Source organism: Alosa pseudoharengus, unplaced genomic scaffold (assembly GCF_046254945.1).
Source record: "Alosa pseudoharengus isolate Yale_2024_CS ecotype anadromous, Long Island Sound unplaced genomic scaffold, YU_APseudo_1.1 YU_APseudo_1.1_scf_15, whole genome shotgun sequence".
NCBI classification, from domain to species: Eukaryota; Metazoa; Chordata; class Actinopteri; order Clupeiformes; family Clupeidae; genus Alosa; species Alosa pseudoharengus.
In genome coordinates this window covers 27035533-27049062 of record NW_027468620.1, presented here as the reverse complement: position 1 = coordinate 27049062, position 13530 = coordinate 27035533, and the positions used below count along the sequence as shown (strand labels likewise).

Below are 13530 nucleotides of genomic sequence, written 5' to 3'. Positions count from 1 at the left end.
ATATTGGTCAGGTCATGACTATGCTAGTGGAAGTATTTCACTGTTATGTAACTGCTAAGCACATTTGCCTACAGTAATCGCAATCAGATTCTTGATTCTTATATACAAAGGAGGGATATTAAACTCATTGTGCTGTAGATAGGGACTCCCCATGTCAAAAACAACCAAGTCTATGTTGTGCAACATAAAAAAAATGGCTATATTTACAGTAATTGAATTGAACATGGCATGTTGATTAGCATGTCTCCACCATCTATAACCTTGTATGTCAGGGGATGAAACTGACCTTAGCCTTTGACCCCATGGCCCTGAGTCCCTAAGTTCATCTAACTTGTATAGACAATAAATGTACTAGAGTTAATGAAGATCCATCAGTCTGCTTTGGAGATATGAACCAAATACTGCATGTGAGTTATTTGTGTGACTCCTTGTAACCTTGACCTTTGACCTCAAGACCTAAATTGTCTTGCCAGCTCTTTGACAACTTATAGTGGGTAAGTAGACCAAGTTTGATGAATATCTTTTAATTGGCTTAAGAGATATCAGCTAATATCAAGATGTACTAACATACGTTTTTGGCCCAAAATTCATTGTGCCATGCTCCATTCAAAGCCCTATATATTTTTTTCGGTACAAATCTGCGCTGTAGGCACCAGAAATGCTTAATCTACAGAAAATTACGATTCAAATGATACCAAATATGCTTTTGCTGTATTTACTTCCACCTTTGACCCTTTTCTAGGCTAATTCGCTCAGACTACTGGTTACATTTCTGACATGCTAGCGCCCTATAGTCCAACACGCATTAAGGTCTTGCAGGCAAAGGTTTATTAACTATCCCAGGGGTTCCCAAACTTTTCAACCCGCGACCCCCAAAATAACCGTGCCAGAGACTGGCGACCCCCACTATCCCTGGATGTGACTCAAAAAATAAAATAAAATGTGCGCACCGGCCATACGCACTAGGCTTATCCAAACACGGGCTTAACGACAACACAAAAGAACAGAGCAGCCTGTTATGATTTTACATATATAACTTTACTATATGATAAGCAGAATACCTTAGTCAAAAAATAATATCCATGAGTGCACATTATTGCTGTCATGTGCAAACTTAACTTTGAAACATTACTTTAATTTCCATTTTAAAGCAACACCAAAGCACTTTTCCTGTCGCACGCTTGTTTATCCAGCACTGGCTTTGGAAATAACGATGTCTACAGACAAGGTAGAGTACGTTGCATGATTTTAAGAAAGTAATGTATTGCGACATCAGAAGCAAGTCATATTTGTAGTTTCTTATGTCTCATTCCATCGAACTACAGATCCGCTACCCGATCTGGCAAACTTGCATAGTGCGGTTATATAGTAACCTGGCCCTAGCCAGATGAATTTCGCTCCGCCTAGCTCCACTCATCCATCTGGAACCGATCCATTGAAGTGTTGCTTCAGAAGGCTGGACCTAATCAAAAAATGCTTGCATATGATTGAATAAGCCACTTGTCCGTCATCTATTGACGTGCTACTTCAACCACTCTCATCGAAGCCAACCCGTGACGCTGATAACAGTCTCACAGTCGCTTCTACGCTATGTCACATCTATGAAACTCCCGCCCTGCGTCCTGATTGGCTAAACCATAAAGTTGGTTGGAGAAATCACTCTCAATGGAAGAGGTTCCAGATGGATGTGAGTGAAGCTAGGCGGAGCTAAGCGGAACGACATTCATCTGGCTAGGGCCAGGTTAGTTATATAGAGGGTCGCGAAGAGAATGCAGAAGTGCCTTTCACCCTGTTACGAGTTGATGATTTTGGAAACAATATTTTAATGTACAAAAAATTCTTTGGTGTTGCTTTAACAGAAGAATATCTCAGTCAGGGTAATATCCACAAACTGTTGTAAACATATGTAGGCTACATTGTTGCTGCGCAAATTTACATTTTGGCAACTACGTTTCAGCGTTAATCTCATCTAATGAAATGGATGCGCGATATGCGCGGAATACAGTCCATTCTTGGTTTAATTGTGGAGACGGCCACACGGAGATCATCCTCCACATTTAGACGCGATCTGTATTTGTTTTTAATATATGTCAGTGCAAAGAACGGCGTCAGTACGTCCATCGCGGCCTTGGATAGCTGTGGATATTCCCTCTAGACTGAAATCCAGAACTCAGCAAGCGTCTTGGAATTAAAATCTGTCTTTAAAGTGCGGTCACATGACAGCTCAACCAGTGCGTCCTCCATGCCGGCTGACAGATGACTTGCGGTGGTTACAGTGAATGGTGATCTTATCCAGTCATAATTTTTCAGAATTTTATTTTTTCCAAATTTATTTGATTTATGGAAATCATTTCGCGACCCACCCCTCGCCGTCCCGCGACCCCCCCACTTTGGGAACCCCTGAACTATCCCACGAGTCCCGGCTAACACAGATTATTTTCTGTGTTAGCCCCAAAGCTCTGGAATGCACTGTCTGAACAAATAAGGTTAGCTGATTCTGTGACATCTTATACATTGGATACATTTCCATTATTCTTGCTAATGTTGATATGGTCTTATTTGTATTGTTTTTAGACATTTAATTTTGTTCTGTTTATTCTTTCATATATGTAAAGCACTTTGTAACTTTGTTGAGAAAAGCGCTCTATAAATAAAGGTTATTATTATTACTATTATTATTATAGGACCATATGCACCATAGCACACTCCTGTGTGGAGTGCGGTTGAACTTGGTTTGAATGCTGTTTTATGCAACCAAAACAAGAACAGGAGATAGAAACGTCCAAATGTGACTTGTTGCATACTTCTGCAAACATTTAAGTCATTTAGGAAGTGCAAAGGGAAGTGGAACAGTACATGTTGCAACAGCGCAGAGAATCTGTGCTATTTCTCAAGATGGGACGTCTTCTAGATTTAACTGGAAATCATTAGAATGGAGCCAAAGAGGGAACTCTGTACGTGTTTGTTCCTGTTTGACGAACACATCAGTGGATAACGTTCGGCAGTGTTTTAAGCTGAACTTGTAAACTCAGCATAAGAAGTATTTCTCAGTATTTCATGCAGTTCACCACAAACTTTTACTTTTACAAACCAAATTCCCAAAACAGTGTCCTTAACAGTAGTCTGTGTGTATGCTGTGTGTGTGTGAAGTGTGAACTAGGTTTAAAGTGAGCTAAACTAACTGATGTAAAGCCAGCAACACTAAAAAAGGGACTGCATTTCCAGGAGCTAATGTCAGTGACTTGTGCCTTGGTGCAGACACTTTAATCCACGTACTCACACACAAGAACATACTTCAAAGTGTGACACATGACCATCTCAGCATTATCAAATGTGTCATCAGTTATCCTTACTTACTTAATCAACAGCTCATCTAATGATTTCTTGCTGCATCACAGAATGTCTTCTAATTGTTTTCAGACTTTATAGAGAGACATTGTGCATTGAGAACTTGCAAGAAAAAGATCATTTTAGTTTTGCACAATGTTGATACAGTTGGTGGCTTGGTCGATGACCTTCAACTGCTTTCAAGAAGCCAATATTTACACAAGTGGGAAATATTTATGGGAAGTGAACTTTGATCTTAGGATGGATACTCAAACGCATAACTTTCTTGACAAGAACTGTTTGTGGTTAACAGGGCATAACAAGGCTAAATGGTTATATTGGTTTGCCAGTGATAACAGAGGGTTCACATGAATGGGTACGGGGTGTAATTCAGAGAGATTGTTGGACACATTTACAGATTTGATTATACCAGTATGCATAATCTGATTCAAATCTACATTATATTATGTACATTTTGGAGATTCCTAATGTTTGGCTAATGCCTTTGCAAAAAGGCAATTGCCAGCAGATTTTCATTCTTCTCTTGCGGTAAATCTGCAAGAGTAGACTGATGGACTGTCTAGACAGATGCATAATGTGATACAATACATCACATAATCTGCAAGTGAAATGAATAACCTAAGAGTTCTCAGCATCCTAGTGCATTAACAAGTAACATATTGATTCAGATAACCCAATATAAAGAAAATAGTATCATATTGCTTGGCATCAGATCAAACACCCATGCTTTTGTTAAGAGCAACTTACTGTAAGAGGCAGGTGTGCATGTTTTGGTGTCTGAGTATATGTGTATGTGTGTGTTGGGGGTGAGTACAGGGATGATTAATTTACTATAATAATGATGTAGTACTTTCTTGTTTCTGTACAGTAATGCTTCATTTTGCACACATATGTATGGACAACTATTGACTATTGACTTATGTGTGTGACAATCTCCCATTAGGGCCGTTTCCACCAACCAACAAATTTACCCGGTAAATTTACGCGCTTGGGCGTGTCTCTCTTCACAGAACCTGCCTCTAAGGGCTTTTTTTGAGGGCCAAAATAGTATCTACCCCGAGGTAGGTACCTTTTTGGTTGCAAAAAAGTCCTCAATGCTGATTGGATCTAAATACAGAAATGTAAGCTGACGTGTGCTTCAACCATGTTTCAAACAAGTGAAACTAACTAGACTCCATCACCTTACAGTATATATGTCACTGAAACAACGTGCATTAATCACAAATTCTCAGATTTTATTTAGGTGTTTTTGCAACATCAGCATAGAGGATTGTGACTTACTGCAACTTCAGTAATGCTTGACTAACCTACGAGGAGCTATTCCACAAAATCACCGGAGCTACTCCTGCCTGCCTTAGGTGTTGCAAAATATTCAGAATGATCACGTCATCTCCGCAGGGCTTACAAGCAATAGAAATGTCTGCCTGAAGTTATCAGACATTTATGAGGACGTCAATAATACTGTAGTCTCATTGCCTATTTTCAAATTTAAGTTAGCTATTTGCCATGGAGACACGACGGCTGAGAGGGTTAAGTGAGAGGACGTGGTCTCTCTCTTTCACTCCTCTGTAAACAGGAACTCATAATGGCCTTGGATAACTACTCTGAGTTTCACCGAACACAGTATGGTGAAAAACACCATGCCATGTCCTTGACACTGTCAGGCATCTGCTCGAAGATGTGAAGAACTTGCAGGCTTCTTCTATAAGTCACTTCTATAAAGGTGGCCATTGGTAACACACTAATTGTTAACATTATTACCAGACGCGCACATCCCTGGTTCAGAAAGTAAAAGTCCTGCCAAGTATGATCCAACCATTTAGTAAATCAGCTCATCCTAATAGCAGCCAGGTAGATCAGATAATTAGTGATATCACTTGTGTTAACTGCACAGGTAGAAAGAATATATGGCAGGACTTTTACTTTCTGGCCGACTATTACGCAATCTGACCTCAGCAAAATTGTAATTCAGACCAGCTCCTCAACAAGTGCTCTGGATACAGCCCCTACTAGATTCCTCATATAGGGATATTTCCAACTGCTTTTAAAAATGCTGTTGCTGTTTGTAATGAACTTAATACCTTCCTCAACGAAAACAGTATTTTCTAAAAATTCCAATCAGGTTTCAGATCAAATCACAGCACTGAAACGGCCCTAGTAAAATAGTTAATGATCTCAGACTTGCTACTGACTTAAACAAATTCTCAAGTGTAATTCTGGAGTATTCTCACTGTATTCTGATGTGTTCATATGTTATTTCTGCAGTATACAACGAGGAGAGGTCCATACCATTGTATATAACTTTGTCCAATACCAAAAGCCTGACCAGATGTGGACACTAGAGAGGCTTAGGCCTGTGTATATGTAGAGTTTGGTTCCAAAACACTATAAGTGGGCAATTCCATGGAAAATTAAGTTTTTTGTAACATCCATAACGCCAATAAAATGTGATGATATGGTATGATGTGAATGATTACATGAAATTTGAGCTTTTGCTATTTTTGGCTGAAGAATGTACATGAGAAAAAATGCACAAAAAAATTAATGTTATCATTCACATCATACAAATGCCAAGGCATTTCACTGGCGTTATGGATGTGACAAAAAGTAAATTTTCCGTGGAATTGCTCAAATCCATTTTTGGAAACATTAATAAATTACATTATTTAATTGAGTATTTCAGGTAATATCAATAAAATTGCAGTTCTGTTGTTTTGACTGAGTAAAGATAAATCAAATAACAATACCCAATTACATTTCCACGGAAAGTACTTGGTAAACAAAATGTAAAAAAAATAAAATAAAAAATAAATAAAAAATGTAAAATGGAGGATATAGCATTTTGGAACTCTTCATATTTACCATCAAGAAGGTCAAACTGCCCTGTGGCTCAGGAACTTCCGAGGAACATCAGTGACAACATGGGCCGAGGGAGATAGCGTGTTGTTCTGCTCAGGCTAGTATTTCCATCTGGTCAGAGCCTAGGCTTTGTCTTAGGTTTGGACTCTGAGACGGATCGAGGAAGCGGCTCGAGGAGCATCTCGTCAGGGCGCTCATGCAGGCCACTTCAAATAACAACCACAACTGTTAGACTCTGTGCAGTTTGCTGAGTTTTACTGTTCGAGACTTAGCCTGTGTTCTGTTATTAATTTTTTTACCATCTACAATAAATCATCATCTGATTGCAGATCCTGATCCAGCCGTCAAGCTTCATTGACCATCTTCAATACAGACCTTAGAACTAAAACACAACTACGGAATCCAACACAGGGTTATCGTGGCTACCATGTGATTATGACTTGTGTCTACTGTATTCACACTGAGTGATGTTTGTAGTACCTAATGAAAGTTGATAACTGGTCTAGACTAGGATGAATTAGTCACATAATTGGGTTGATCCTCTTTAGTTGCACTTTCATTGCATGTTTTCTCATGCACAAATAAGCAATAGCATGTGACTTGCAGAGGGTTGCTGAACTATAGGCTAATGCCAGCATCATTTCCTCAGCAGGTTTATGGTCAATGTGGCATCTATTCAGCTTCTTGTGATATACACGGTTTAGTTCACTGCTGTTTATGGTGACAATTGAACAGAAACTCAACTCCAAAAATAACAACTATGATGATAAACAGAAAAATGCATTGGCACAGCGTAAACTCTTATTGGGAGCCAGAGAACAGACAGACACGTTTTGGGTTTAAGCCATTGTCAGCATCTAACAAAATTCAATTGGACATTATGCCTTAAACATGCATATAGATGCATCAAAACAAAGGAGGATGAATGCTACAGCCTATTTTTGTCACTATAGAATTTGGCTTTAACTGAACATGCCAGATGCACAAATAGGGATGCCCATCAGGCCAAAAAGAGTCAATATGCAAATCTGCACATACTTTACATCTTGTTTGTTATTTCCAGTCAGAAGACCTTGATTCTGCCTGCTTGTTGAGATAAAAAAAATATTATAACTATCATCATAAATTACACAGAAATAATGGAATTTGCTAAAATGTATTATTTAAATTATTTATTGATTAGTGAGTGTTATATTGGGTTGAGATATTGCTGTGTTCTCTCTAGCATACATAGCTTATTTTCTGTGCATTTTATGCATACTGATTTAGGTCTGGTATGATGTACCATCTCTTTCTAAACACCTGCACCTTATAAACAAATGAGCATAAAGTCTTCACATTCAATGTGAGATAATTGACCGCACAGAAACTTTAACTTTAAAAGGGAAGATGTTGTGTGCCTTAGCCTTATTGGTGATTGCACGCTGTATGACTCAGCACTCATCATTTCAAGACATTTTCAGAGGCTACACTAGTTTATCCAAAGTTTTTAGTATAAGTATATACTGTATGAGTATAAGTATATATACTCTTTTGATCCCGTGAGGGAAATTTGGTCTCTGCATTTATCCTAATCCGTGAATTAGTGAAACACACTCAGCACACAGTGAACACACAGTGAGGTGAAGCACACACTAATCCCGACGCAGTGAGCTGCCTGCAACAACAGCTCGGGGAGCAGTGAGGGGTTGGGTGCATGTATTTAAAATACAAAATAGTATTTCGTAATTTGTACTTTATTGGGTTAAAGAAAATTGCTTTGTATTTTGTATCAAAATACTTTATTGTGTATTTTTCCCAAATATTTTGGTAAAACATATAATGACATCATAAAAGTGCACATCAATGAATGTAACCTCTGACTGGTGTTGACAGACTTGTTGCATTACATTACATTTATTCATTTTGCAGACGATTCTAGCCAAAGACACTTAGTGCTCGGAGCAACTTTGGGTTAAGTGCCTTGCTCAAGATCCAGTGCAAGACTAGTAACGGTTGCTTACACACACAATACACACCCTCTCACACCAACCTTAAGTTTCTTGAGAACTTTAATCATCCAATTGGAACTCATGGAAGGAGTTATGTGGTTGCCCTGCAACATTGCTCAAAAAGTTGCCCCATGTATCACCTAAAGCAACACAATGAACAATTCATATGCCCCTTAACGTCAAACTCAATATATCACCATTTAGCGCTTACATGGTACCCAGTTAGTTAACCAACTAAAAGAGTCACGATCCTTCCTAAGTTGATCTGTTGACTGTATGCAGATTTATGGCATGTCTTGTAGGCAGAGAAAAGCTATTGCTCTCAAACACTGTCCATTTACTCAACATAGTCAGTGTATTGATGAAGGAAGGCTAGAAGGAAGGCACAGGTAGGCTATGCAGTGGCTATTCAAAACGACGTAAAAAATGATGTGTTCATAAACTGACACTTTAAGAGGCTAATTTGGCTAAGTCTTTGCACTTTGAATAAACAAACGATAATTCTGACTGCAGGGTCCCAAATTGAAACAAGAGATAATTCAAAGTGCCAGGTCACAAGGACAGTTTCAGAATGCCACACATAAAAAGCATGACCAGCTACAGACAATATCGAGTAAAGGCCTATTCACACCAATAACGATAACGATAACGATAACGATAACTATAACTATAACCATAACGATAAAAGCTGATCAGTGTGAACGCTTTTATCGTTATGGTTAGTTATCATTATCGTTCTTGGTGTGAATAGGCCTTAAGAGAGCATGATGTCACTTACAGGCTACCAGAGACTTTTGGCAAAGTCACATCGTTGCAAATTTCATATGATGAATGATCATTCCACAAAATGGTTTGTCTTCCCTATCATCAAGTTAATTAGGCTAAACATAATAGTCTTACCTCAAACAAACAGCTGTTAGGCCTATGTCATATAAGCCATGTCACAGGCAGCTATGCTTAAATTCTGCTTATTTATTATAATATAATTTAATTTCTTAGCCTATAATATAATAATATTCAATATTTCAATGCTTATCTGTTGTCCTATTTTTAAAGCAGGCCTACCTACTGGCATGTACAGTAAATGGGCTACAGGTTTTCCACAGCAATAGCATGTTTTGAACAGGCACTGTACTAGTAGATTAAGTAGAGAGATATGGAAGGTTTGCAAAGGGATTTGATGCTCCCTATTGAAAATACTGTATTTTGATTTGATTCATGCATGGCTACTGTAGCCTATTTTTTAGTTAATTTTATTACAATAGAGCTGTATCAAACTATTATTTTATAAACAATTAATCTAACGATTATTTTTTCCGATAATCAACTATTCTAACAATTGGGGGCACTGTGGCGTGTACCATGTACGAGTCCAAGTAGCCACGGGGACCCAGGTTCAAATCCGACCTGCGATCATGTCCCGATCCCACCCCATCTCTCTCTCTCCCGCTCACTGTCCTGTAAGAACAAAGTCATAAAGCCCAAAAAATATACTTAAAAAAAACTATTCTTACGATTAATTTTTCAATTAATCTAACAATTATTTTCCCATTCTCAAATATCAGAAAGTCTCTCAGTAACTCACTAACATTAACATTTAACACGTGTACGTCCCCTCACATAGGCCTAACCTACACACATTTCAAAACAAACACACGTGTCAGTCTCACACGCATTGCCATAAGCAAAACTGTATTGCTCCAGTGCTAGTTGGTAAATCATCCATCGCATCCATTAATCTATCATAGGGCGCTCTGGAATCATCAGTTTAAATTGGGGTGTAGGCCTAAATCATCCCGGGTGCGTTAACAAATCTACATCGCTACTGTACGAGTCAAAGCAAATTATTCATGTCAACGAATTCAGTCCCAGCCCTATATTACAATAAATAATAGGCCTACCCTAAATTAGGGTATTTGCTTTAAAAAAAAAAAATAAATAAAAAAACATGAGCAGTTAGGTCTATATGTCTATTATATTTCAAAGGAGAAGCAATGCTGACAAGCCAGCTGGAACCTGCCAGCCTCTGGTGTGCACTAAAGATGAGTTCCCAAAACTCACAGAAGAAGAAAAAGGAGGAGTTGATTACTCTGGCAGGCCAGCGAACCCTTTCTTCTTCACCTTTTTGTCTCTTAAGCTCAAGGGCGTCAGTTTGTTTTTAATAGTGGTGGGGACAATAACCATAAGCTTGAGTGTGGTTTGAAAAGTGCTTGCTTCACGCACAAATGATAACCTAGGGCAAAGAGAATGGACATCTCAACATAAGGATACATTAGAAGATGATGATTGGTGTAAACTTTGTCACACGACGACGACGTGATAAGCAGTTCTGGCGCATAAAAACGCAACGTTCCATTCAGTCATAAATCATTCAAAAGTAGGCCTAGTGCTCGTCATGAAAAGAAAACAGCAGCTTAATATTTTTCAGGTGTTTAACAGTAGGCCTAGGCGCACTGTATCAGTTATGCCATAGGCAGTGAGATTATTAGGCATTGCATCCTGTCACTCTGTTTGGAACATCGCAGTTCGGGTTGATAAGATTCAGTTAATGCGAGTATAGGTCGTCTCAAAGTTTGGGACAACTTTGGGACAACTAACTACTTGTTAGGTTACCAATAGCTGTCTTTTCTCTAGGACTAGGCATATCGGAAATCGTGACATAAGCTCGTTGGTTTCTTTTTTCTTTTCTTTCTTGTTCGCGTGTTGGGTAGTAAAGCGATAATGCATTTAAATCAATGTACATCAGAGCCGATATGGCCAGCCCTGATCTGCTGCTCTGTAAAGGTATTTCTGTCCCACCCAAATTTGCTGAACAACTTGCGAAATAGCCTATTCATCACAGACATCACATGTATCACACGAAAGAGCTTTTTCTCAGCTTTTAAACGATGTTGGTGGTTAGTTGTTGTGGTAAACGGTTCGCGAGAAAAGTAGCTTTAATTTAATCATATTTTCTGCGCCCGTCTCCCTACCCATTCATCTTGGCTTCGCGAACTTTCCCTAAACACATGACAAACCATATATCTGAATAAACAGCAGACCTTACCGAACACAAAGGTGTAATTAAAGTTTAAAGTTGTAATTAAAGTTTAAAGCACTCCCCTGTACAGTTAGCCATTCCAGAGTAATCCGGTTTTACATTTGCAGCAATGTCTATGCATGTCTCCAACTTTGGGGTTCACAATGTGTTTAAATTGTTCAATAGGCCTACATGATTTTATAACAGGCCAAATACAAAATAAATGTTACAAATATCGCCTAGATAGCCTATCTGTAATATACATATATAGGCCAGACCGACCCTCGAGTTCATGCTTTGTTTTATCGCTGGATTTTAGGATAGCCTATGGCAACCGATTGCATTCCGAGCTACAGTCAACTCTAGCAGGCATTATGACTGGAGGGTCGGGTGGGTGCGGATGTTAAAAAACCTTAACCACAACACTCGATCCACACATATCCAGGCAGGTGTGCATGCTGTGAGGATGTCATTGTGCGCGCCTATCGCATGGTTTAGACTCGATGATTTCATATGTGGGGATTTTTTCGGTCGCAATTGGTTTGCACTTTTTTAGAAGTGGTGGGGACAAAATTCAAATTATAAATAGTGGTGGGGACATATCCCACCCGTCCCCACCGTAATCTACGCGTATGCTTAAGCTACCTATATTTCTATTTGACCTGAAGCTCCATTAATGCAAACTCACTCCCACTCGCTCTGGACTGCTGTCCTTTTCTACATTAATACATCTGCAACTACGGCACGTGTAAAAGTGGGGTCTGAGGACAAAGCTTGCTAAAGTAGCAGCACTGCCAATCAACAACAAAAACATGCCTTTTATACGTCAGTGTATGTAGACACAGGATTTATTGTCCTAAACACAACCAAAAAGAAAACCATACGGTTAAATAAAACTGGAAATAATAATTAGATTTTCACCAAAAACCGGGACAATTTGTGTCCCGGAAAAGGTTAGGCTATTATCCGGCAGTCACTCAAAAAAGAGAACAATTCCGGAAAATCCAGTAGGCTAGGCTTAAATTACGTGTGGCAACCCGGAGTTTGTGTTTAAACTTAGAAAACGTCTACCATTACATAGCTTTCTATGTCTAAAAAATAATAATAAAAAAATGAATGACGTGTAGCCCATGGGACTGAAGTAGCGTGTAGGCTAACGTCTGAGCGCCTGAACAGCAAACTGTACCCAAACCTTTCATTTGTGATATCACCAGAGAATGTCACAAAAAAATGTAATTTTCCATGGAATTGCCCTATGCAAGCTTATCTTTCTTTTACGGTCTATGGAGCTCCACATTGTAGGTTACATGCTATTCATTGTGTATAACATGATTGTCACTTGGAGGACACTTCAGACTTGTAGATAACTTACGTTAGTATAGTTAGCTAACCGCTGCTAACGTGCTAGCATCGTCACGTCAGAAAACCATGGGGCTGTGCACATGTGTTAGTGTACATTTATTCACCATATATTAATAATGTTGAAGTGGCTCTGCAATGTAGGCTATGTTTGCGTTTATTTACAGTACCATGTTGCTTACATGACATGACCCAGTGTCCTTGTAACATGCAGTCAATCTAGCACAGCGAATCACACTCACCTCCCATCTAGTTTGTCACCCAACAAAGCTAGATATTACTTTTGATACGTGTCTCCATGTCATACTGGAGTCTTTTTGAGAATTCTAAATTAAATATGATCCGTGGCTCTCCAAAAGAGCCTCTTGGGATGTAACTTTTACAGACAGCTTAAATATCACTCAGAATGTCACCAGTGACTGCTACCCCCTGTTGCGTGAGCGATGTATTGCATTTCACTTATCGGCCGCGTTGCTTGCGTCCACCGTGTAAACTATGAAAGGGAGCACGTCGCTCGCGTCGCTAACGTTGCTTGCTCGCGTTGACTCTGTAAGGGCTCTGGATATCACTATTATAGGCTATGGCATGTCACTAATAGCCTAGGCCTACTTGCTTATAAAGATGTGGGCCAACGCCGGCCGAGGCAGCTGCTGCCTTATTTTGAAACTGTAAACGATTTTTATTTTTAACGACGAAGCGAAATTACGAATATAAGAACACTTACCCAGCCTGACATTTCTGACACTGGCCAAGATGAGAAATATGCCAAGAGTTTCTATCATCGCTGGAAGGGGCAGGGCAGGAGCGGAGATCATGTGGATCCGTGCCTGGTAGCTGTCAGGCAGGACGTCCGTAGTGGGGAGTCTGAGTCCGAGGTGTGCCCAACTACTATCCACGGCGTAGGTCTGCTTAGATTACAGAAAGCAACAGGCAGCTTGCCTGACGTAGTCATAC

The 13530-nt window shown here is 39.4% G+C and overlaps 1 protein-coding gene across 2 annotated transcripts in view; it reads right to left on the bottom strand.

Moving 5' to 3' along the window:
• The window catches only part of LOC143124500 (uncharacterized), a 29170-nt gene extending 15640 nt beyond the window's left edge, over positions 1-13530 (bottom strand). Inside the window, exons 1-2 of one of the 2 annotated variants that reach the window (XM_076286079.1) lie at positions 13301-13345; positions 6211-6413 (exon numbers count right to left, since the gene is read on the bottom strand). Coding sequence is in view for 1 of the 2 variants with exons in the window: in XM_076286078.1 (XP_076142193.1) it covers positions 13301-13391 (91 nt within the window). In the remaining variant the exon portion in view is untranslated. Of the gene's footprint in view, positions 1-6210; positions 6414-13300 lie in introns of both variants that reach the window. The other variant, XM_076286078.1, reaches the window with a different exon arrangement.